Genomic DNA, 27,022 nt, shown 5'->3' with positions numbered 1-27,022 from the left:
AAAAGAACGCCCATCGCTTTGCACGTACCCTATTCCAAATTGGATACCCAGGGACAACATAAGTAAAAACCTGTCACAGCTAATTGAGATTTAAAGAAACATGTTACGAACTAATGACACAATGTTTTTCTGCAATGTTTTTCTTTACTCTTTTCCATTTAGGCACAGATACCATAGATCTGACCTTATTCACCTAAGGTGGTGAGTAAACCCCCCCTTACTTCACCCTAAATAGCTACAGTTAGGCTCTTAACCTACTGGTCCTGACGAAAGCCTCTAGAGGTCCCAAGAGGCTGAAACATGTTGACCATTATGACCACGATCACTAGTGCGATAGACCAGTAACTAAGTCTATACGTGCACAACTTTGTTTTTAGTTTCCTACATCATATGCCTCATCCTTCCTCGCCTTATTCATGCATTACTTGTAGGGGGTTTTCTTGTGTGTCTGTGTCCAGTTCTGGCTCCTCCATGATGGTAATGTTTGCGAGAGTGGATAGTTACTGTACGATCCTGTTGAAAGTTCCAGAGGGCTCAGGGGTAGCTTGTCTTCTTGGTTGTTTTTTAGAGTGTTCCTTCCCAGTCTTAGTTTGTGGATAACCATCATCTTCTTCTGAGGTATAGATCTTCTCCTCTGCGCTTCCTCTTTATCTGAGGGTGGTGTCCCTACACAGTGTGCCTAAAACCATGCTCCAGTTTCAGTCTTGGAGGTTCAGTTTCGGTATATGGCAGTTGACCTGCACAACGGTCTCCCCTGTGGATTCATGTCTTTTCCGCATGGGGGGACGTTCTTCTACCCAGTTCCACGCCTATTCTGGTGTTTGGAAGAAGAAGGTTTTACCTTTAATTTCACTGAAAAAAGAAGCATGTATGCATGTATGAAGATTTCATAGTTTTCCTTTGACTGATTTGAAAGTTCTCCTTACCTTTTGGATCTCTCTAGAGTAGTCAGGGAACACCATTATTTTGGTGTTTGCAAGTTGGATCTCACCTACCTGCCTCACCTCGCAGAGTATCAAGTCCCAGTCCTGATGGCTCAAATAAGGGTCAATTAGCAGCCATGGAGTGCCTCTGTTCGTGGTTTCAGGCTAGGCAGCCTGTGGGCAATTTCAATCATGAAGAATGGTGAGAACTGTGCTTTATGGAGAGAGTCCATAAGCCATGTATGTAGAAAGGCTCCCACGTCCGATCCCTCAATTCCCTCGGGGATGCCTATGAATTGTAGGTTGTTCCTAATTGTGTGATTGTGCACGCCGCCAACCTACCAGGTGATATCCTTCATGAGAGCTGAGAAATGAGTAACATCCTTACCAGGGTGTGTGTCACATCCTCGACCTCCAATATGCATTCTTCTGCTAGTGTAACTTTTTCGGATATGTTGCGTAAGTCTTGTCTTAGGAGAGTAATTTCTTAGTGGATTTCTTCTATTTTACTTTCCAGTATTTCTCTAGAGGATTATATTGCCTCTAAGAGGGTTTCATTATCTGGCATCTATACTTTTCCCCTCGACGCCCCTAGAGTAATGGCCATAAGCTTTGCATATTCATCCATTTTCCCCAGTCTCTGTGGCTTTGGCTCCTTATCTCTTGCCATTGGAGATAAATGTGGTCAGATGTCACTGTATATTGGTGTATAGATCTGCCCATGTCCACGTTGCTTCTTTCTGATCTTTGCGTCAATGGCTCTTATTTCTCAAATACGTGCGTTTCTGTTCTGACCTCTTCTGTGTCTCATTTGTTCATCAGTAGTGCGTGCCGAGTGTCCCATGGTCCGAGGCTATTCCCTAGGTTTATTCCCTCTGGTCTCTCCTTACTTAGAGAGGGACTTTCTTCCCATGCAGTGTCTGGCGAACTATTACGGTTACTCGTTGGTTCCTTGGGGTCACTCTTCACCAGGGTTGTGGTCCCACCTAGGCACCATCTAGTTGCAGTATTGCCCTTTCTTTCAGCCCTTGGTCTGATGATGGTTTGCAGTGTCCTTCGTACTCGGACCTCATCCAACCCAGTGGATGGCTTTTCTGATCTCACATCTTCTAGAAGGGCATTACAGGAAGACGTTCTGGGAACTCCCTTGTGGCGTCGCCTCTTATTAGACTGCGTAGCCCCGGTGTCTATGTCAATATACTGATACCAGTCCCCACCGCTCTTTTTCAGCCTTGGGTGAGTTCCAGAGTCTCTCTCTGGATCATTCATCATGCAGGGAAGGCACAGTCACAAACAAATTCCTGGGCTGCCCCTTCTAGCGTACCACCACTGTGGTCTACTGCTCCTGGGCAGTGCGCGACCCCCCACAGCTTCAATGCCCTGTTAGAGGACCTGAGCCCAATGTCAGATGATCTCTCTGTGTCGGGCATGGGATCTGTGCCTAAGTGCCGCTGACTTGGTCTCTGATGTTTAGCCTTTTCTCTCATGGCCCCCAGTCCCGGGCGGGCTTGTGACGCTTTTGCAGTGGGGCCTCTTGTGCCTCTCCATTGTCTTCATCAAAGGTTATCTGCTGTTGGTGGGGGTTGAGCTGGTGTGGAGTCTGGGGCCTCCGCTGGTGTAGCGCCACCTGCTGGGATACACATTCCCCAGCTCTCAGGTCTACCCGCTGCAGCGGATCCCCCTCCCAATGTTGCAGTCTTGGACGGAGCTTTACCTCCCTAGGCTCCTCGGCTGATCTTAGCTGGGTCCCTTGCATGCAGAGTCCTTGGGCTTTCCCTCCTAGAGTGGGTGGATTCCTCCGTGGGCCACCTCCATTATGTGTCACAGCCTCCAATTCGGCCAAGGTTTCAATGGTACTTGCAATTTCCTCTTGTGTGTCTTTGACATGGTATTTCGGTATTGTGTTGCCTGCATTCACCTTATTTCCTTTGATTCGCAAGCAAATGAGCTGAGAAAGCAGGATTTATAACAGGATAATTGGTGGGCCATCAGAGCTCAGATCGGACACTTTTAGTCCGCCATGTTGCTGGCCACACCCCTAAAAAGTAAAACTTTATGCACAATCGAATGTATAGGAAATGGACACTCATAAGTCAAAATATGTTACAGCTAAAATTTAGTTGAAAGTTGAATGATAATATAACCGGAGAGAGACTGTATATCATGCACTTTTCTAAAAGGTGTAAAAGCAAAACATTTAGCGATTTGTGATGCAACTATATTCTCTGATGTTAACAAATATAGCTTTGAAAAACCAAAGGTGATGATGAACGGAGTGTTGACAATACAAACACTCACCCCCAGTCAACTGATCTGGGTTTAATCCATCACCGTTCTTTAGCTCACTCCACCACCCCAGTTCAGACATGGCCATATGCAAATCAATATAACTTTCAAATTGTGCAAAAAATATTATCAATCTTGTTGTTGTTGATACTCCATTTCTTTTGTCTCCTTACTATAGGCCTGACCCTATTACAGGACCAGGCCATTTCCCGACAACTGTGTCCTCAGGGGTCTACAGTTGCGCAGCATTTACTGTAGGAGTGGGAGGACCTTTGGCAGTGGACCCACCTCAATGCAAGGTCCTCCCCAAAAAAGGAGCGTGTACAGCCTTAATCATGCTCAATATTCACTATATTCTGACAGGCATTTATTGATCTGGATAGGGAGCTGAAGGTCATAAAGCAGGAACATAGGGGTAAAATATATATATAAAAAATGTTATATACCTTTGATCTTTAATTTACTTCACATTTAGGACCTTCTACACTCAACAGAGAAGTAAGGATTCAATTATCACCATGGAGTGCTTTATAAGCAAAGAATAATATTTTCCAAGAATAATTCTTCTCTTAGGCACAGTTTTAGGTCAAGCATTCGAGATACATTGTAATATCTGATCTTGGGATAAAGCCCTCCCCCAGTTTCTGATTTGTTAGTGTCAGTGTCCTTCAAAAATCCTTGCTTGCCAGGGGTCAGTCCTGCCTCTTGGTCCCTCCTTTCTCTCTACCGATCCTTCCATGCAGCAGGGACTAAGTACTGTCTCATTCCACTATGTTTCTTTATCTGTTTTCTGAGGGACTCTTTTCTTTCTTGGTTTCCTGCTCTGTAGGTGTTTGTCTGTGTTCAGCTTTAGTGCCCTAGCATCTTACATTTAAATGTAGCATTCTTCCTCCCGCCCCTCTTAACACCACAGTTGTTTTACTGCTGCCTCCCCTGCCCTGCCTCCCACTTGGTTGCTTGTTAATAATTGTCGACATTATCTATCCAAATTATCTATCAGCACTGCTGGCATTTCACCAGCACTGTGGTGGTTTTTGTTTTTTGTGAATTTCCTGGCTCCACTTTCTCTGCTCTCCCTCCCCCTCTCAATCAGTCACGGGGCTCCAGCCGCCTCACAGCAGAGCCAGGCCTCAGAGCAGGGGGAACTGCTGTCTGGGCCTGCCCTGCTCCTCACAACTGTCCTGGCTGTGGACTGGCTCAGACTTCTACAGAGAATTGCAGCTTAATAGCAGGTTCTGAACTACGTCGCTCTCGGGCTCTCCAATTTTGCCTTCACACCCAGGGTGAATAAAATAATCATACCTCTGCAGCAGAACCACCATTTCCTGCCTTTGATGTAACTTGAAAGAGACTCCTTCTAGTTTTAATAGTTTCCTGCTCGTCGCCATTAGCTGTTTCACTTTTTTGGGGTAACACGTGGCATCCAAAAATAGCCTTGTTTGATAATCCCGATTGTTTCTAACCACATTTATTTGAAAACAACGCTTCCACAGTCAGCAGACATTGCTCAGTCATGTTTGTCGCAGCCTCTCTTTTCACCACCCCAGACAAACCAATGAAGCTTTGTTTACAATGTTCTTTGACCAATAGCATTGCTCATGATTGATGATAAAGCATACCAGACCTCTGTGGGTATTTGCAGGGATGGGACAAATGAGGTTTATTGCTATAGTCATGGTTTCTAAACCTTCAACCTTCACCCTGGTTCGCTGTCCTTGAACAGACACATTTGTCTCTAATAAATTCGATTTACTGGAAGACGCAAAAGGACAGTTCTGTGCATTAAATGGTATGTAAAGCAATACTTGTTGGGCAAAGTCACTGTGGTTAATACCAGGCCACTGAGGCCGCTGTGAAAGATGGTTTTGAGTCATCCAAAAAGGGCACAGAGCAGAACCTCAGAGTTTACAGGGGGATTCATGGTCTCATACACTCAAAGGTCAAAAGGTCACAGTTGCCGGGGGCTACACTCTGGCACAGACACATCGTCCCATCACTGGCGCTCATGATCCCATTCCCAGAGCTGCCAAGGTTTCAGATTGTTATGTGTGACATTTTCATAATTTCAGTGTAATTATGAGTAATATTTACCGATTATACCTTAGTGTCAGGACTCATGAGGCGCTACAAATGCGTGTCTTATGCATTTTAGTGCGGTGATGCAGATCACAACACTAAAATGCAATAGTTCCACGCCTGATGCGTGGGACTTGGCAGGGATGCATTCCCAAGGGTATGTCAGAGCTGTCTATCTCCAAGGGGACAAAAGTCATGGCAATCGGGTCACATTTCACGCAATTCACTGTGAGCTGTTCAGGGAGGGGTCCAATCATCTGCGCTGTATTTGTGGCTTTGACTCCATTCAGGAGGAAGGAAAGACAGAAACAGCTGAAAAAATCATTTGAGCACTCGTACATGCAGGCATATGAGAACAGAAAGGATACATATCTACATATTACACTGAAGCCTATAAAACATATATAAACATATATTTAGTTTCTATGTTGCACATGTAATTTAAACTGTTAATAACTGGGTTGTTTTCCACGAGGGGCTCCTAATGACATTAAATTGACAATGGTAGTTAAGCTCAAGTTGTCGCTGATGTTATGATAATTTTATTTGTGCAAGAGGAGAGAAGTCTAGGGAGTGTCACACTTACTGCTAGATGCATCAACGTTCGATTTTGCGAGTCCTTAATTGCGAAGTTTAAGATTTGCATTTAGGGACTCGTAAAATCAGATGCATGTAGGATTTGGTAAAATATTAGCAATTCCTAATTATTCCTTATCTGCGACTCGCAGAGTGTGATTCGCAAATAAGGAATGACATCTCATGTGGTGGCCGCCCTGCCTGGGTGAGGTCCCTATTCCTTGTCGTGAGGCCAGGAACCTCGGCGTGTGGCTGGACAAGGACCTTGCCTTCGGTCCCCAGATCAGCTGAGTGGCCGGGGTGTGTTTCGGTGTTCTGAGAGCCTTAAGGAAAGTTTTAGATCTTCTTCCCATTTCTGCTCGGAGGACGCTGGTGCACGCCCTGGTCACCTCGCGCCTTGACTACGGGAACCTGCTGTATCTGGGGGCCACGAACAAGGTCATGGGCCGCCTGCAAGTGCTCCAAAATGCCGCGGCACGGCTTGTACCCAGGCTCCCTAGGAGGTCACCCTCCAAACCAGCTCTACTCGCCCTTCACTGGCTCCCCGTGGAAAAGAGGGTAGAGTTCAAGGCCCTCTCCACATGTCACCGCATCCTGAACGGTAAAGTCCCTGTTCCGCTCCAGAGTCTGGTGACATACTATGAGCCTACACGCAAGCTACGGTCCTCGCAGACGGGGCTGCTAAAAGTTCCCAGAGTAAGAAAGGCACGTATGGGAGGAAGATCTTTTAGACACCTCGCTCCCAGATGCTGGAATGCCCTTCCTTTAGAACTGCGACTAGAACCATCTGAAGTCCTGTTCAGGAAGAAGCTTAAAACCCATCTGTTTAGCAGGTAGCCTTCTGTAGGAGGGGGAAGGGACAGCCACTTCACTTATCACAGCGCGGGGACACGCCAGTGGCTTAACCAGGCGCTTTACAAATGCCCAAATAATAATAATAATTGATTCCTATGGGCCAAGAGGCCCATAGGAATGAATGGGGAGGAATTCTCAATTTGCGATTAGCAATTAGCTAATCGCAATTTGAGAATGCAATCTCAAGGGTGACGGGTGTTCAAAGGACACCCTGTTGCACCCCTTAAATTGACCTGGACACTGGTATTGCGCACACACATGTCCCAAGGACATGTGTGTGTGTAACATACAACTTGGAATGATGCACTTTAGTGCATTTTTCACAGTTTTCGCTATTTATCGTGAAGTTTGATTTCATGGTAAATAGCGACACCTATCAGTGAAATCACTAGCTATTTTACATTCATGCATTGCATTTAAGGAATCTCAATTTGAGATTCCTTAAATGCAATCGCAAATAACTATTGTATCCCAAATACATAAATACCGGTCGCAGAGGGGCAGATTCTGAGAATCTGCCCCTTTGCGAACGGTATTTCGCTTGATGCATCTAGCTGATAATCATCATCAAAATATCTTTATTCGATTCGAGGAATCATAAAAGAAAAGCAAGTCATACAATATTCAAACACTTCCAAACCTTAAAATATGTTCACAATTATGGATTGCCAATTTATACATTGTTACATTTATGAAAATATGCAATATGAATGTAAAATGCAATCAAATCAGTGCAAAAAGGAACTCATTCATGAAATTCATTACAATAATATTCACAAATATAGATGACTAATTCATGGGACATAACGTCTGTGCAAATACGCAGAATCCGGACTAAAGTGCATTTGCCATTAAAACAAAAAATACAATTCATGATGTAAAATACAATGCCTTTTTACTAAAATGGTTTTCCCGGGGTTGCTGGGAATACATTTCATGATAAAATATAAATACTATGAACAATAAAAACTATCGGCTATAAAAAACCGCACATGCTTAATATTCTCAGGTCTATTATTGGGAAATCCTAATTAGAATTTCAAACCCTTCTTCATTCTGATATAGTTAGCAGCCAATAACAATCTTGAAACTCCAGAAACAACAAGCTGGGTATTATCTGTTTTTAAAATACGTAGCATATTCATGTATCTTCTCACACCCATTTTGCTTCCCAGCGGTGCAATCCATTTCTGTCTAGCTTTCATGTAGGTAGGACAGAATAGAAGAACATGCGCTAAACGTTCCTTTGTAGACAGCTGACACATTGTACACTTGTTATCTTCCTCCCCTTTGCGAAGCATTCCCCACCTGGCTGTAAAGGATCTAACATGAAGAGTCCCGTACCTAAATTTTAGATACAGCATTTTTGCTAGTTGAGGTTCTATTTGATCAAGAAAAACCTCAAAACAAGGGACGGGTTTAACCATCAGGTAATCATTTGTGAGTGGGCCATCACTGCTATTCTGTGCTGCTTTTAATACAGTCTGGCTCCAATAAGTCCTCCTAAGTTCATTTCTTGAATTAAGCATCAATTTTTCTGGATGGAGCCAGAACTCGCTAAGCCCCAGGTCTATTAACCATCTATGTATGTTGACCAACCAAGGGAAGATAATACCATTCTTAACCTTCACCTCCCTCGGGCTCTCTCCGCCTTACACCCATCATTAAACCCTCAGCAGCAGGCCCTCCCAAAGATGTATTTTAACAAGCATCTGCAATGCAATAGGTCTCGCATTTACGCGAGAGATTGAGTTATTGGCATTGTAAATGACAATGCCTTTTATTTATGGTTTGGTTTTTAAAACACAAATAAAAGGCATTGTCATTTACAATGCCAATAGCATAAACTCTCGCTAAAGCAAAAACCTATTGCATTGCTAATGCTTGTTATATGTGACATTGTGTAAAATGTACTAGTAACAATAATAAAGTGACTTCAGACGTGATCATGGCTGTACTATTTTTATTCATCTGTATTGTTGTATTGTTGTGAAAATCATATTTATAGCACACTTTAAAAAATCTATTTTGATATTAAATATTTTTTATGTGAGCAGTGGTATTTTCCCCCAAACAATTCTCAATTTCAGGTGGAGAATCCTGTGCAACTCAAGGAATACTACCATTGAAAGTCCTCTTCAAGGCACAAAGTTTGAACAGTATCCTGGTAGGTCTGGGACAGATCAGACAGCTTAAATAATTAGAAGGTTTGAAATGTCTATGCTGTAAACAATCATTAAAAAAAAAAACAATAATGGAGGAAAAATACAAATAATTTTTTCAAAAGTTTCTTTTTTACCATTTCAAAATGACAAAAAAGGAAAAGAAATCAAAACATGATGACCAAAGATAGTTTTTGGTTTATATGTACAAAAAGGTGCCCAAATTTGCCTACACTAATAGAAGTCAACAGACGTGGTAGACTAGGAGCAAGGACTTATTTCAAGATGTCCTCAGGGGCGCCCTGATCAGGTAAACTGCAGTGGATTTCCCACAATTAAAGTCTGGAAATGGTCAATTATGGAAATATTGGCAAGTCCCAATCTACAACGCTTCCTATTTTTATCAGGACAAACCTGCTTCAAGTATCTTTCCTTCCGTTCCATTACAGCAGGTAGCCTTGACTGGCATAGGAATCTGATTAGAAAAAACTGCTGTCATTTGTTTGCTTAATATATATTTGCCCACAATTGTACTTTCAGGATTTAGGGGAAAAAATATACTTACTGCATCCAATCAGGGCTTCATCCGGATCATCCACAAATGTAGCACAGGTGAAGCTTAGGTTATGGACAATTTTGTACTTTTGCTTTTCTTGGACTCACATTTGATTGAAAGTGGAATAAAAGATGTTCCGTTCTAGGGATTGGATTTCGTACTTTTCAGTCTTGTTTTGAAGCGTGACAAGTATGAACATTTGTTAAATATTTATATGTTTATATAATAATTACAATCAATTATTCAATAAATGCATTGGAAATACCTAAATGATTTATATATGAACCTTATTTAGGGCAGTTGGATTAGTGGCATACCTACCTGGGGATTGTTAAATAGTAAAAGGTGCTAACTGAACATATTGATCATTAATAGATGACAATCATTTTCGTTAGGACGAGCTCTGTTCAATAAAAAGTAAGTATAGTTCCTCACAGAACGTTAAATGGATGTTTAAAAAGAATGCAATAGAAGCTGCAGAAATTGTATATTTCATCCACTGAACTTAAAGGTCACATCTTTAAAGGATATATAGAATAATAAAGTGATCGTAATATCAGGCAATAGATTATGAAGAGGATTATTGTGATTATGCCCAAATAATACTCTGGCACAGCTGTTGCTGAGTTCCCCTCTTTATTTTGACTTGGACATTTGCATGGAGACCACTTGTTATAATGGTGGAAACATTTTCGCTCATTTTTGAGAGAGATGTACTATTAATCAAAACCTTGAGTTTACACATGATGCCTGATTAATATTTTAGTGCAAAAGATACTGTCACAAATGTCATGTATTTCTTGTAAAGAATTTCACAAGTGGATTATCCTAAAGCACTTATAAATAGCCTTACAGTTTATGCATCATATTTGTGATGGATTATTTGAGTGCCAAATTCGAAATCAATCAAATTGTTTCCGTCGGGATGTGAGAAATTGGGTTGCTGGCTGACTGGGGTGTGATCCCTGGGCAAGCAGCAGCCACAATCCCTCGCAGGGTGAACCACAAAAAGTTACTAAATTAAGCTGTGCTTGAGACTGGTACCTTGGCACAAACATCAGTCCAGCTTTACCTAAAGGCAATGTGTAAAGACATGTTTTACAGCATACAAACAATCAAGTGAAAACATAATAATAGTTCTAAACAAATTTAGAAAATTAGAGTCAATTTTAATTCATTTTATGAAACCAAAACAACAAACATCCAATCTGTAGAACCAGAGTTATGAATCTTTAAAGATTTTAGTGAAAGTAGCACCACAATGCTCAAAATGCTAACAATGGAATTCTGGACCTGCTGGAGTTGGTCAAAGTCCCAAGTGCAGGCCGACTGCAATGGATCACAGGTTGGCTACAGTTTCAAGCTGAGGCCCACTGAAAAATTTCCTTCTCAAATCTGTGACAAGAGTCCGGTTCGTGGTGGAGGGGACCATGAAGAGCAGAGAAAGGGTGGTAAGTGACTGCTGGATTAGAACAGAGAGCAGGCCAGGTGTTGATGGTGGGTGTTGCCAGAGTTTCGTGTTGGCATAGGCAACGAGTAGTCAATGCTGTATTCTGAAGGTTCGGACTTGCGGAGCTTTGTGTCCCTGAGGCTCAGATCAGGAGGCCAGCAGATTAGCTCATTGAGCCACTCTAGTAGCCTTGGTTTCAAGATGAATTTGCAGGTCCAGTTCTTCTTCCCCAGGTAAGAGGGCAGCAGGGCAGAAAGGCAACAATTCAACAAAGCAGCAGCAGGTCAGCAGTTCAGCAGTTGAGCAGAGTGGCAGTCCTTTCAACTACACAGCAGAAATGTACTGAAGAGTAACTGTCTGAGGTCCCTTTTTATATACTAGTGCCCTAATTCTGGAAGATGGGAGAAGTTTCTAGACAGTGACTTAGAAATGAATGGAATTTCATGACACTGCTGCCCTGGCTCTAAACTGACTGCACTGACCAGATGAGGTTGTTAAACCTGTTGTGTGAAGGTAGAGCACAGTCTATTCAGTTGCAAGTGGAGCTGTGCTTAGCTCCAACCCCCCATCCTGCCAGCAGATGGGCCTTTGAGGCACACCCAATCCCTCTATGTTTGACTGTCTAGGAGGCAATAACAAAGTCTGTCAGTTACACACAGTCATGTGACACAGGGCAGGCTACAAGCACCAAAGGGCTTAGGGCAGAAAAAATGCCAACTTTCTAAAAGTCGGCAGAACTACATGGATGCCAGTACTGATATCCTTTCATACAGTTACTCACTCATGAGATCACACACATACATGTCAACAGCAATTTATTATTTTAATTGCTTTTTTTCTTATGATCTATGCTTTTTTCTTTCAATATACAATTTACAAATACATTTCCAAAAAACTTAACAATACACGGGGGGAAGTCATTTCATACAAATATTACACAGAAAAGGAGGGAAAAACAATTCAGATTTCTTACACACATTTTGTTTAATTAGAACCATAATTGTGCAAGTAACACTGTTAAGAACAGCCTAGGTTCTATTTTTTTCAAACACATTTCCTCGTGGGCCAGAATCAAACAGTGAGGATACTGGGCTCTGAGTGAAATCACAAGGGCATAGAAATAAATGTCACAGTATTGTTATATAAAAACACTTTTTTGGATACAAAAACTGTTGTCTCGTTTCGGACTCCTTTAAAGTGATTTTTGGGGTTCTCCTCAGGACTCATAACACTAGAGTGATGTAAGTGGTCTTCTTTTACCATCTGGGTATAGTCACATGGCAATTAGCTATCATAGTGCATCTATTTGTTTTGTCTAATTCAGGTGTTAGAAGTGCTTCAGAACAGTGCCGAAATATTCTGCGATTCAGCTAAGATAGCTTGAACAAGAAAGGTAATTCTGAGTCAAAGAGTATATATTTCTGTGATGATGGTGGATTGTTGAATGCCTGGTCAATAAAAAGTGTTTGTTTTATTATTTTTTACAGCGTTCTAGTGTTATGAATCACGAGGCGAACCCTAAAAATCACTTTAAAGAGGTGCGAAACACAAAAACAGTTTTTGTATCCAAACAAGTGTTTTTTATATAACAATACTGTGGCTGTAAACACATTATTTTCGATGAACGTGTGATTTCACTCAGAGCCCAGTATCCTCACTGTTTGGTTGTAGCTCACTAGGAAATGTGTTTGCCTTACCTAATTAAAGAAGTTGTGTAGGCAATGTACATATGATTTGAAAAAAACAAAACCTGGGCTGTTCTTAACAGCGTTTCTTACACAATTGTGATTCTAATTAAATTTTTTTGAGAAAGAAATACATTCCCACTGCCAGCAAACATTCCACCAGCCAAGAACCCAGTCACCACTGGCACAATCTCCGCCGAATGACCCGCACCTCCCCAAAGAGAACCCTCTCATGGCAGAGAAGCCACATCTCTCCTCAATGGAGGAACTCTGATAGAATTCCAACAGAGGTACGTTAGGTACCGAGGAGCTTGAGGGCTGGCCGCGGAAGGAGTTCCCAGAGTCATTTCTAATGTTAATTCAAATAGCTTTTTCATAGCACCACTATGGACCCATACTGGTATCAGCTTGCTTTACAGAATTGCAACGTGCAGAGTAGTAAAAGCAAAGGTAACATATTCACTACAAGTTCACTTACATCCAGATAGCAAGGTTACATCATTAATAACAAAATAATGTTACAATTAATCCACAGCAAAACCAGGCGGAGTTGAGAAGCAGGGGGGTGATGTTGGGTATTGCATGGAGGAATGTATTAGAAAGCCAGAGGTAGTTAGTCATGGATGCGACTGAGGCGAGCAGAGTCATGTAATCTAGGGGAGAAATGAGTTCATGAGGAATTCTTTGGATTCTCTCTTGAATGAAATGGTCAAGGGATTCGTCTGATTTCTGGAGGTAAAGTGTTCCAGATTCTTGGGGCATTCCCAGAGAAGGCGCAGTTGTAGGTTTGCTTCTTTCGGAATCTTTGAGGTTTCGGAAGAAAGGTGTTTGAGATTCTGGTTGCTCTGGAATCTCTCGAGATTTTGAGCTTCTGGACGAGATAGTTTGGGGTATGATGGTGAAGGGTTTTACCTCTGTAATCCATCTTAGTCATCACTAAAGCTTGTACAGCATTTAGAAATCTCTGGGGGGAGAAAAAGTTTTAATTTTCTTATAATACTAATTTGATGATTTGCTGCCTGGGTGGAGGAGCCAATGTGTTTCTGCATATTGAGATTTCTCTCAAGAGTAACGCCCAGTGACTTTGCAGAGTCAATGATTAATGGGGTGCTGTGGAAGGCTGGAACACTGTTTTAACCATTCTTCGATAACCAGTGTCTGGTTGGGTGGGACGATAAGAAGGAGCTCCGTTTTCTGAGTGTTTAGTTTGAGCTGATTAGTCCTTAGCCAGTTTTGAGTCTCCATTAATGTTGTGTTCAGCGAAATTATGTCTTCTGGGGAGGAGACTTTGAGGTGCAGCTGGGTATCAACCAGTCAATCAATCGGGGCTGGTAAAATGCAGTTAAGTCACCGGGGGGGGGCAGCTCAGTTGAGTGCTGGGGTCATCCAAAGAGCCAGGTCTTGAGGTCCTTCCTGAACTGAAGCAGTGTAGGGCCTTGCCAGAGGTGGAGGAGGAGGTCGTTCCAGGCCTTGGCTGGAGGTAGGAGAAGGACCTTTCTCCTGTTCTGGTCTTATAGATGCAGGCAATGGTGGTTAGATAGAGGACAGCTGATTGGAGGTGTCTCATGGGTACGCGGAAGGAGTGGCGGTTGTTTAGATATGCTGGTCCGATGTTGTGGAAGGCCTTGTATGCGTGAGTGAGGAGCTTGAAGGTTATTCTTCTTTCATTGGGGAGCCAGTGGTGATTGCAGAGGTATTGGATGATGCAGTTATATCAGGGGATGTCTAGGATCAGCCTGGCTGTAGCTTTTTGGACAGTCTGGATTTTGCAAAGTAGTTTCTTGTTGATTTCGGCATAGAGAGTGTTGCCGTAATCCAGTCTGCTACTAATGAGGGCATGCATGATTGTTTTTCTAGATTCATATGGGATCCATCCAAATGTTTTTCGGAGTGTGCTTAGGGTGATGAAGTAGGCCGAGGCTATGGTGTTGATCTGGTGGTTCATTGTGAGTGATGAGTAAAGTATAGTGCCAAGGTTTTGTGCATGGTCCGTCAAAGTAAGGGGGTTTCCAAGGGTGTATTCCTATGTGAAGGGGGTGGAGCCAAGAATGAGGACTTCTGTTTTTTCAGAGCTGGGTTTCAGGCAGCTCTTCTTCATCCAGGTGGCGATGGCTTTCATCCCTTCTTGGAAGTTGTGCCTGGTGATGTTGGGTTCTTTGGTGAGGGAGAGGATGAGCTGGGTGTCGTTGGCATAGGAGACAATGTTGAGCCCATGGTTTCTTACAATGGTTTTGAGTGGGTCTATGTAGATGTTGAAGAGGGTGGAGCTGAGGGTGGACCCCTGGGGGACTCCACATCTGGTCTCTGTTGTTTCCGAGAGGTAGGGTGGGAGTCTGTCTCTATGGGTTCTGCCTGTGAGAAATTAGCATATCCAGTCAAGAGCTTTTCCACGGATATCAGCGTCGTGGAGTCCGGTGGCTAGTGTGTGGTGGGAGATGGTGTCGAAGGCAGCTGAGAGGTCCAGTAAGATGAGGGCTACTGTTTGGCCCTGGTCGAGGAGGGAGTGGATGTTGTTGGTGGCAGCGAGTAGAGTGGACTCTGTGCTGTGGTTTCTGCAGGATACAAATTGGGAAATATCCGGGATGTTGTTGGCTTCTGTGAAGTTTGCTAGATGGGTGTTGTAGGCCTTTTCGATAACCTTGGCTGCGAATGGAAGCAAGGAGATGGGCCTGAAACTCTTGAGGTTCATTGCGTCTGCTGAGGGTTTCTTCAGGAGTGGGGTTGACTTCAGCGTGTATTCAGTCATCATGGATGTGGCAGTTTCGAGGAAGCAGTTGATCATCCAGCGTAGTTTGGGTATGATAGCCGTGGAGGCTCTCTGGAAAATATGGGTAGACAGGGCTCTGAGGGTGCTCTGTAGGTGATGTTGTTCATGGTCTTTAGGGTGTCTTCTATCATTAGCAGGGTCCAAGTGGGCAGGGTCTGTTGGGTGGCATTTCTGGGAGTGGGAGCTGGGGAGGTGCAGAGGTCTTGGTTGTCGAAGTTGTCATAGATCATCCAAATCTTGAGGTGAAAAAAGTGCTGAGTCTGTTGCAGAGGTCTTGGGAGAGTGGGACGTCAGTTGTTTCGCTGTTGGGTTTGGCAAATTTCTTGATGATGGAGAAGAGTTCTTTGGTTTTGTGGGTGTTGGTGAGGATTCTTTCTTGGAGGAATAACGTCTTTGTGGATGTGATGAGTTGGTGGTGTGCTGTGGTGGCTGCTCTGTAGGTGGTGCGTCTTTCTGGAGTTCTGTTTTTTCTCCACGTCTTTTTGAGTCATTGGCAGGAGAGCTTGGATTCCTGGAGTGCAGGAGTGAACCAGCTTGCTTTCTTGATGTGTCTGTGGCTTTCTTGAGGGGTATGAGTGTGTCTGTGCAGTTCATGATCCTGCTGTGGCAGTTGCATGCAGAGGTGTTAGCATTTGGTCTCAATGGTATGGGGGTGCTGAGGGCGGGTGTGACTTTGTTCTAGGTTCTACGGGGGAGGCGGTGGGCATGTTTGTGTATGGTGGGTTTTGAAGGAGAAGTGTATGCAGTGGTAGTCTGTCCAGAGGAGTTCCATGGAGTGGCCTTAGGAGACGCTGTTTCCTTCTACGAAGATGGGGTTGAGTGTGTGTCCCGCTGTGGTCATGGAGATGGTGCCCAGTTGCATCAGTCCTATGTGGATGTATGACATTACAACGCATGCTTTTACCACGCGTGCCTTTACATCGCAAGTTTTACAACGTATGCTTTTACAACTCATAGTGTTGAGGTGTGCTGGATAGTGAATAGTTTAATTTACTATTCCAACTCCAGTCCCCGTGGACAGTAGGGAAGGTGATGGATAGTAAATTAAATCTATTCCCTATCCTAGAGCGCCCCCCAGCGCAATGCGTTGTAATGGCATGCGTTGTAATAGTTGCGTCGTAAAGGCTCTGCGTGGTCAAAGTTGCGTTGTAAAGGATGTTCCCTGTCCTATGTTAGTGAGGTTCTCTAGGGGGGTGGTATTGTTAGGGTCATCGTGGTTGTCCAGGTGGAAGTTTAGATCTCGGAATAGGATGTAGTCAGTGGAGGCGATGGCATGGGGTACGATGAGGTTGGCGATGTTGTCGGTAAAAGGAGCGTGGGGCCAGGTGGCCTGCAGATGAGGGTTCTGCGAAGAGTCGTTTAAGGGTTGGTCTGGATCTGGAAGTGGAGATGTTCAAAGAAGGTCTTAGAGTCATCCAAGCCAGTGGTTGTCATGCGCAGGGTGCTTTTGTGAATGAAGGTGATGTCTCCTCCTGGGCGGGTAGGTGTAGTCTTTCGACTGGATCTTGTATTTGTCGGGAATAGTGGTTGGCGTTGGTCCAGATTTTGGTGAGGAAGGAGACATTGGGCGAATGGGTATGGAGGAGGTCCCAGATTTCTATGGCGTGCTTTTGTAGGGAGCACACATTGAAGAGGATGTAGTTGAGTGGTTTGGGAGCAGTGATGTTCGATAGGCTGGGGGCTGCTTCTGGGGTCCGAATGTGGGTGAAGGTGCAGTGGCAGTGTCTACAGGAGAACCAGGCTTGGGTGTTGCTTAGCGTTGAAAGCTGGCAGCTATTGCCGCATCTGGGGATTAGAGCATGGAGGGTGCTGGAGTCATAGCCGAAGTGGGTTGGAGGACCAGGGTCCCTGGTGCTAGTCGGGTTGAGGACGGGCTCAGATGGGCTTGCCTTTGAGGCACCAGCAGCACTTCTCCTGATGACGTCAGCTGCTCAGCCGTACAGTGACCACAATTAACACTATGGCTGCTAAGGCAATTCCCCTCCTGTGCTTCAGGTTACTGTTTCCCATTGTTCATGACGAGCTCAGCTCGTCATGAGCACAGCTCCAGGCTACCTCATGACGAGCTGAGCTCGTCATGAGCATGGAAGGGGTTAAATATGGTGTGGGGAGCAGACAGCTTGGTGGCAGAAGCAGAAAGGACACATTGGAGGAGGGAAAGGCTGTGGGGACAGCAGCGGAACAGAGAAACCACAAGATAGAAAATAGAGAGAAGAGAGAAAAGGAGTGAGAAAAGAGAGCAAAGAGAGAAAAGAGAAAAGAAGGTACAGAGAAATGAGCCAAGGCAGCAGATTTCAGAAGAGCAGAGTGCTCTCCCACTGGCCCACCAGGGATGAGGTGCAGGCAGGAGCCTGCGTGTGGAGGAGGGCCCTAAACACCAAGCAGACAGAGAGCACAGGGGGTCAGAGGATAGCACTTAGTGGTGGAGCTGTCCAGGGGGAGTGCAGTCACTCTGACCAGGTCAGTGGTCAAGCTCTTCTTGCCACGCAGTCGGTGCAATTAAGTAGGGGTTGAGAGCAGGACAGTTAGGTGGGATGCAGGAGCCAGAAGGAAACACTGGAGGGGGGAGGTGTCTGGGGGGCAGCAGCGGTGGAGAGAAAGTGCAAGATAGAAAAGAGAGAAAAAGAAGAGGGAAAAGAGGGCACAGGGAAAAAAGCCAAGAGAGGCGGGACAGCAGAAGAGCAGAATTATCTCCCACTGGACCACCAGGGATGAGGTACAGGCAGAAGCTTTTGGGTGGAGGAGGGCCTTTAACATAAGTAAATAGGTTGAGGAGGGTGGGCAAAGGAGATGATCCCTGTGGGAGCCCCAGTGTGATCGACGTGGATTGAAATACAGGGAGATTAAGCTTGGCTTTTTTTGATCAGTTTAGGAAGTAGGAGGAAAACCATTTAAGGACTGGACCTTTAGGAAGAGCCGAAGATGTTTTGGTCTATCTCTAAAAAAGAGTTCAAAATTCATCTGCTGACTCATTTACAGGTGAGGAGGCACAATATTAATTTTAAACTTTCAACAGTCAGATCATATCATGCTGTCCCGAGTATAAAAACGATCAATGCAAATTTGACCCATCTGTCATTTGTTACAAATCTTCAACATAGATATATCTTAATGAGATTTTGCTTAAATTATATCCCCTTGATGTTAGGTCTTCCATCTAAAACCTATGTGATCTGTGAACTGCCACTCTGTCCTTGTGCCAAGTGATCTATTCAGAATGATCTCCATTTTTTGTTCTTCTGCAAATTCTAAGGTGATGAAAGAAAAACGATTCATTGTCCTCCTTATTCGCCGAATGAACTTCAAAAAATGTTGTGTGGCCTTATATTATTTCAAGTTACTGACCGACTATTTTTAATGCTTCTCTTCGGCCTCATTCTTTTTATCTGATTTGAGAAAAAGGATATCATATTGTCAATTTGATACTTAAAGTGCAAATTAAGCCGTTGAATTGTGCAATAATTGTGTGTACTTTTATGAACTAATGTCTCCTCCTAATTTATGAACAACCTTTTAAACTAATTTTTACTCTTTTTTATCAAACTTGTTTTAATACATCTAATTTTGTATTTGGAAATTGATGTACATGTGTTTGTAGACTACTTTTTATGCCATCATGGTGTTGGCGAAATAAAGTTATTTCTGAGTGACTGACTGGACCTGAAATGCCCATACGGTGTTACATCAGAGATAGAAGCTCATCGTCCTTCACCGTATCAAATGGCGATGAGAGGTCCAGGAAGACTAATAGACAGGCTTAGTTCTGGTCCAGCATTTTTATTGCATCATCTACAATGTGTGTCATAGTAGATTCAGTGCTGTGCCCAGCATGGAAGCCCTATTGGAATTGGTCTTGTAAATGGAAATGATCGATATGGTTACAGAGTTGAATGTGAACACATCTTTCCAGGGGTTTGGCCAGGGTAGGGATACTGGAAATAGGTTGGAAATTGTTGAGGTTAGTTTGGTCTGCTATTGTTTTTTTCTGACTGACAGTTACTTGTCCTGATTTCAGGCAGTCAGGGATGCAGCCTTGAAGGAGGGAATCGTTCACAATCTTGGTCCAGATTGGGAGTAATGTGGGTATGATCACCTTGAAGGATTTTGCGGGAAGAGGATCATTTGTTTTAGTTGGAGTGGGGCGATTGAGTCAAGAGCAGATTCAATGGAGCGAGTGTAGTGATTTGTAAGATCAAAGGCATCTTAAGGTTCTGTGACTGAGCGAAACCAGAGCATTCCCGTAGATGTTGTGCATGTTACTTTTCCAGATTTTGGGCTTTGATAGTTGTGTTAAGTTTTTTATCAAAACTTCTGTGATGAGGAAACTGATGCGGGGTGGTCGGTCCAAACACAGGGTAGGACAGTTTCCATCTAAATTGAGTTAGGTTTTGCAACGATAGGATCTAAAGTTGATCCTTTGTTGTGAGTGGGCTTGTCCCAGAATCGGGTCAGGTTCAGGTCTGCAAGAAAGGTTTTAAAGCAGTTGACTGCAGGGTCATTCAGGTCATTCCAATTGAGATTGAAGTCTCAGAACCAGACTTGAGGGCAGTGCTGATTAGCATTTGTTCCAATTATTTCCATGATTTGTTCAATAAAATCTAGTTTGTTGTATGGAGGGTAGTATAATAAGTGCAACTTGCATAGGGGTCTTTTGTTGGATGAGAAATCAAGGCAGAGGTGTTCACAGGAAGGTAAGATAGGAGTTTGCATGTGTATGAGTGATAAGTTGAGGCTGTGTATGCAGGTGATGCCTCCCCCTGGTCTATGTGGTCTATCCATTCTGGTAATACCATGGTTCGGGGGACTAGAATGTCCATGGCAGGTGCAGATGAGTCATTAAGCCAGGTTTCTGTTAAGATTAGGAGGTCAAGGTCATGTGCAAGGATCAAGTCAGCGTTATCTCCAGCATGTTTTGAGGCAGATCTACAGTGGATTTGCATGCATTTCTGTTGCGTTTTGTGTAATGCTGGGTTAGAATGTGATAGGTTAATTTGTCTGAGGGTTGACAGCTCTTTTGATGTGTGATAGCACTCCTGGAGGGTTGGTCATGAGGACCTAGATAGTTTGAGAGGTACTGTAAGATAGGAGAGCTTTACATCTAGTTGACCGTGAAGGTGTTTTGGGGTTGGTTATGTTCTCAGAGTCCAGTACGATGGAAGAGTGGAGTAAGAAGACCGGTTGGTATTGAGGTGCTTTTGGGTTGAGTAACAATTGCCTTGTGTCATTCTTCCACTTCCAGTGATATCAGTCAGGGTTTGTAAGGCGCGACTACTAACCTGTGAGGGTCTCAAGGCACTGCAGGGAGCTGTGGATCCATCTAAGTGCTGGGTTAAGTCGAAGAGCCAGGTCTTGAGATACTTCTTGAATTAGGTCAGTGACTGGTATTATTTTATGTGGAGAGGCAGGGTGTTGCAGGTCTTAAGGGTGAGTTGGGAAAAGGATCTTCCTCTGGCTTGTGGATCCGAGAGACGGTGGCAAGAACCAGTTGGGTCCAGAGGAGGTGTCTGTTCGGTACGTGGAATGAGAGGCAATAGTTCAGGTATGCTTGTCCTGCATCATGGTGGGCTTTGTAGGCATGCATGAGGAGCCTGAAGGTGCTGGAGTGGGAATCAGTGGAGTTCTGGGAGGTGTTCAGTGATATGACTGCAAAGGGGGATGTCAAGGACCAGTCTGGCTGTAGCCTTTTAGGTGTTCTGTGGTTTCCTGAGGAGTTTCTGGGTGACGCCGGCATAGAGTGCGTTGCCATAGTCTAGTCTGCTGCTTATGAGTGTGTGTGATCCTTTGCATGGATTCGGTTGGAATCCATCTGAAAGTCTTTCGAAGGAGGCGAAGCATGTGAAAGCATGATGAGGACATGGCGCTGATCTGGGGATTCATTGTGAGCAAGGGGTCCAGTATGATGCTGGGGTTTCTTGCATGGTCCATTGGGGTGGGAGCGGTTACCAATGCGGGGGGACACCAGGAATATTCCCATGCTGAAGGGATGGATACCAGGATTAGGACTTTGATCTTGTCAAGCTGAGTTTGTGGCAACTGGTTTTCATCCAGGTGGCAACAGCCTTCATCCCACTGTGGAAGGTGTTTCTGGGGATTGTGAGTTCATTGGTGAGTGAGAGGATCAGTTGTGTGTCATCGGCATAGGAGACAATGCTGACTCTGTAGTCCCTGATTATGGCCACGAGAGGGGCCATTTAGACATTGAAGAGGGTGGGCTCAGAGAGGAACCCTGGGGGACTCCACAACTGATCTCCAAGGGTTTAGAGAGGAACAGAGGTAGTCTGACTTGCGTTGTTCGCCTCATGAGGAAGGAGTGGATCCAGTCCAGGGCCTTGTCGTGGATGCCGGCATCGTAGAGTCTCATGATTAGGATGTGGGGGAGTTGGTGCTAAAGGTGGCCGAGAGGTCCAGAAGGATGAGGGCTGCGGTTTTGCCCCAGTCGCGGAGGGAGTGCTTGCGTCGGTGGCAGTGAGAAGTGTGGTCCCTGTACTGTGGTTGCTTCTGAAGCCTGATTGTGAGATGTCCAGGACTTGGTTTGCTTAGATAATATGTAGTTTGTCCTAATAATATTAGCTGATTCTTGAGGATGATGTAGGCTATTTTGATGGTGATATTTCCTGCATTGGAGGTAGGTATGCTGCTGCTTGCACAGTGACCTTGAGAGGTGCAGGTTATGGACTTCGGAAGGCCTACTAGGAGTTTACCTCTGTTCAGAAAGGAACACACTTGTGCTTAGACTGCTGTCCTAAAGTCTGCAGGAGAGATGGAAGGTTTGATGTTCCTTTATAGGTGAAATCAAAATTCCCCTTTCAATGACTCCAATTTTTGCCAGTTTATTGAGGTGTTGCTTCAGAAAGAGATGAAAGTAGAAGACTAGAGATTTTGTAAATGTCACAATTAATGGGGAAATGCCAGATGTAAAGAATTATTTGCACAGGGAAATTTTTTTGCACAAAAGCTGGGGTTCCATCCTGCTTGGCTTCAACTATAACTAGAGAGGACAAACCCTATTTATTAGTTTGTCTAGGACATTTTTGAGACTTATTATTTCAATGAGCTGGAGACTTTCAAGTATAGATGAGTCTAATATGTAAATTGGAGTGAAGAAACGTCTTTATCTTGGGTCTTTTATCTGATAAATTCCCTGCAGAAATTGATATGCTCAGGTGAGAGGAGTGAGACTTGTGGTGCAGCACAATTTAAAGTGTAAATGGGGTTTTAAAGCTGTTCCCTGTTATAATTTGTTATGGTGAGGGAAATGTGGGGGGAGAGTGTTCAACAAACTGATGTGCAGATTCCATATGGTTCTTGAGCACAGTGTTGCATCACCAAGACTAGAGATATGGAGGCAGAAAAGGAGACTAATGACATATGGAGATCTTTAGACAGGATATCTCATCATTTATATTTCATTCACTCTGATTGTTCCTCTGTGCTCTGTTTTGCTGGATGTAAATGACATGAAGCATACATGGTGGTTCATTCAGATTCTCTCTGTTGATGTATGGTTGAACATTCAGCGATCACTATATTCTTCCTCTTTTGATTTCTGATGCAGGTACATGCGTCAAAGACGGACAATGTGGAATCGCACCACTGGCGAAGAATTCATCCTCATAGGGTTTTCCCTCCGCTCAGATGTTCAAGTCTCCCTGTTTGCTGTTTTTCTGCTTATCTACATAGTGGCAATGTCTGGAAACCTCATCGTTATCACAGTCATCACAACCACGAAAAAGCTCCACTCCCCTATGTATTTCTTCCTGTCTGTCCTCTCCTTCCTTGACATTATCTCTGTCACCGTGACAGTCCCCAGAATGCTGAAGGACCTATGGACCCAGCAGAAGAAAATTGCTTTTCATGAGTGCTTTACCCAAGTATTTTTTATCCTATGGCTGTCATTTTCGGATGCTTTTCTTCTGACTGTCATGTGCTATGATCGTTATACCGCCATCTGCCTCCCATTAAATTACACAACTCTCATGAGCAGGCAGCTATGTATTAATATGATATCTCTTTCCTTGATGGGTGCTGCGCTGATCTCCTTTGTAAATGCCTTTCTTGTTTCCCAATTACCCTTTTGTGGACACAACAGGATTGACAATTTCCTTTGTGAATTTCCAGCCATGCAGAAGCTGGCCTGTGGGGACACCTTGAGCAGTGAGATTGTGTTCTTCATACTGGCTGGGGGTGCAGCTTTGGCGACTTTCGTTATCATACTCACCTCCTACATACACATTATTAGGGTGATCCTGGACATCCCTTCCACAGAGGGAAAAAGGAAGGTCTTCTCCACCTGCTCTGCTCACCTCATGGTGATTTTCCTGTTCTATGGGACAGGGGCTGCAACCTACTTGACTCCTCCAAGAAGCAAAGAGCAGCCAGATAAGCTGTCATCACTGTTTTATACAGTTTTTGCCCCAATGCTGAATCCGATTATTTACAGTCTAAGGAATGAAGATGTGAAACAGGTCCTTAGGAAATCAATCCACAAGAAGGGCAGCTACTCAAAGACTGTGCAGGACTGACTGTGTTAGTTGTAAGAAACATACACTACTTTTTAAAATTGTGGGCCATATTAGCAAGAAACTGCGAAAAAGATCGCAGAGCGCACTTAGTGTGAAAAGTTTCACAGCCAGCTGTCGCTGGAATATAATCGCCACGTTAATGCTGTATTAGCAACAATTAGCGCTATGGTGATATATATTCCAGCGATAGCGGGAGGGAAGGGCCAACATCGTGGCAAAACCCGCGATGTTGCATGGGGAATGGGGAAACCCTTGATGATACGACCCTGTGGTCGTATAAGCATAATCCACCCCCCCATGTTAGGTATGGTGAAGTCTGGAAAATAGCAGGTCCTCCTTGCTAATAGGTGATAGGCTTGTTAGCAGTTGTTTACTAGGTACACCTACTTTGCATGTCATTAGCGATGAATATCGCTAACATGCAAAGCAGCACCCAAACCAGCGGCTATCGCCAGAAAGCTGTCGGTAACGTCTGCTAGCGACAGCTTGCTGATAGGGCGATAAAATAATCGCCGCTCTAGTGGCAAAAAGTGCCGCTAAAGCGGCGATAAGGCCCTTGGTAATATACCCCAATGAGAGATAGACTGAATCATTTGGGTTTGCCTAATAACTGGCTCCCCAATCAACTTCTGTGTGTGCTGTGGAAAGCAGCACACATAGAAGGAGGAAAAAACGAGGTGGAATAAAGATATTTCTCCTCGTTACACGTCCCCTAAGAAGGCGTAGCATTTTGGCGCATTCCCAGATCTACCTGTAATGGTACATCCGGAAATATGCCTATATTAGGCAGTAGATGGATTATGCGGCATGATTGAAGAATCCATAAACATGCATAAAATTAATCAGCTGCATAATCTCTTAATTTCAGTACACTTTATCAAAATTGTAACACCCAAATTTTAGCTGTTAACTTCCTATTTTCTCCTATTTATAGTTTTAATTTTCTCACCCACTGCTTCTAGGATCTTTGCGGCTGTCATGTAAAGATTAGGCCCACCTGAATGTTATCACTTTCCACTCCGATTGTGCTTCATATAATATGGCAATTCAGCAGATGGGTCTTACATTTAGGTAGCTCTTGTATTGACATTGCGTCACAAAAAAGATTGTAAGGGATTTAGTGAGATATACTAAGCCACACAAAGCCACCCTGTGTGACTCTGCATGGCGTTGTAGTTCTGAAGTAACTTAAGGCAGTGCAATTCGCTGCCTTGCTTTCATTTGCCCTAGTACGTCATGCCATGTGTTGTTCTTGGGTGTTTCAACCCATCCACCCATTGATTTTGGCACATTCCTAGACCTACTAAGACTAGTTAACCTGGAAACGCATCAAAATACTACACCTTCCCATGTGAGGCGCTGTCAAGACCTCCATCTCCATTGTAAGCTCATTCAGGAAATCAAGCAAGAAGAATCGACTATTCAGAATCAAGTCCAAATATCCGCAGTGGCGGAGAAACCATCGAGTCACTTGGTTGTTTGTCAAAAGATGTATGACTGAGATGAGTGGTCTGACATTGAATAATGTCTGTCAAAGATGGACGAGGCTAGAAACGAAAAGCCGGTCTAGTCTTTTTGACCGCGCGCACAGTGGCCGTAACAAAGTGCACGTTCAATTAACGAACTGCGCACTTCAACTGTCAAGTTCCAGCGAGCACCACGTTTTTCCTGACGACTCCAGTCAAGCTGAAAATTCCTGTTCTAGACTCTTGCCGGTGAAGAATAAACGCATGCGCAACGAGGGAGAAGCAAGCAAGGTATTCCGGTGTTCAGTTTAGCGGCTGCTAGACACACCGGTTGGGAATTGTGTGTGACTTTTCGGTGCGTCTCGCACTCCTTGTTCAGAGACTAATATATTGTTCTTGGAGAATCCCGTAGTGTATGAACTATCCGTGTTCTTCCAAGCCTTCTTAGTTTACACATAGTTAGGTGTTCCGAAATCTGAAGTACAAGAGAATTATTTTCCAACAGTTGATATTCATTCCAGTTATCGCCTGTCAGTCAAAAGGTAACAAGAGATACATAGAGTGCATTAGAGTCCATAATAGGCTGTGGGATAGTGTCTTAATGATACTGTGTTACACAGGTCCAGGCGAATTAATTTACAAGCAATACTACAAGGGAGAAGCTATAGCCCAGGTTCAGAGGGTAAGAGTTTTCCAAATTAAAGTCAAAGTAACAGAGCATTTAGTGGATCTGTGGTTACATGTTCTGTTTGTCTGCAGGTGTTTACTACTACGCCCGCAAGAACCAAGGTGACGACGACAAAGTCTACTGAAGGTTGTCACCCGCTGTCTAGAGCAGGCTCTCTCTCTCTTATCCACTTCCCCTTCCCCCCTGCTTCAGGGGTTACCTTGAATCTCTTTCGGGTGGCCCTTGGGGTGGAGGGGCGTTGGGACCAGCGTTGACTCCTGTGGTTCCTGGCCTTCGTGACAGATTGAAGTGCCCTTAACCACCTGAGTCGACATGGCCGAGGGTATAGATCTCAAATCCTTAGCGGGAATCTTAGATGGGTTACAGCAGCAACTCACACAAACGGCGGAGGAGAATAGAGTCCTTAGAGATCAGGTGAAAAAATCCCAGCAACAAACGCATCATTTGCAGCAAAAAATGGAACAAATTCTCGCAGGGACTACCCCTTTGCCAGCTCAGGATCTTACACATAGTTCAGCTACCAAGGTAGCAACTCAGGTAGTGCATTCGGTAGCCCCCATCCTTCCCTAGCCAATCCAGAGCGATTTCACGGGGATCCTCATAAGGCTCAAATTTTTATCACCTAGTGTGCTTTACATTTTCTGTGTCGACCAGTGGTCTTTAAGGAGGACCAAGCCAAAGTCGCATTCATGCTGTCCTATTTGAGCGGTCCATGCCATTAGTCTCCCGTAATGATGCTGCCTTGTACGATTTTGAACTTTTCAATAAAGAGTTCTTAAGAATATTTGACCGAACAACCGCTAATCAAGCCACCGATAACGAATTATTGGAGATAACGAATTATTGGATCTTAAACAAGGGAACTGAGAACTAGTAGCCTGCATTGCTCAATTCAATAAATTAATCGTAGAGACTGATTGGCCCGATAGCAAACACTCTGCAATATTCTATCGGGGCCTAAAGGATGAATTAAAGGATGCATTAGCGCAGATTCCTAAGCGACTGCAGGA

The 27,022-nt window shown here is 44.1% G+C and overlaps 1 protein-coding gene across 1 annotated transcript in view; it reads left to right on the top strand.

Moving 5' to 3' along the window:
- Positions 1 to 23,858, top strand: part of LOC147678818 (olfactory receptor 1G1-like) — a 38,692-nt gene extending 14,834 nt beyond the window's left edge. Inside the window, exon 2 of the mRNA XM_086945738.1 lies at positions 22,892 to 23,858. Coding sequence (XP_086801864.1) covers positions 22,896 to 23,858 — 963 coding nt within the window. The 5' untranslated portion in view covers positions 22,892 to 22,895. The remainder of the gene's footprint in view (positions 1 to 22,891) is intronic.
- The last annotated feature ends 3,164 nt before the right edge of the window (positions 23,859 to 27,022 follow it).

The sequence above is a fragment of the Lissotriton vulgaris genome, chromosome 12 (assembly GCF_964263255.1).
Source record: "Lissotriton vulgaris chromosome 12, aLisVul1.2, whole genome shotgun sequence".
NCBI classification, from domain to species: domain Eukaryota; kingdom Metazoa; phylum Chordata; class Amphibia; order Caudata; family Salamandridae; genus Lissotriton; species Lissotriton vulgaris.
Note: the sequence above shows the minus strand (reverse complement) of the source record. Positions and strands in the feature narration are given on the sequence as shown.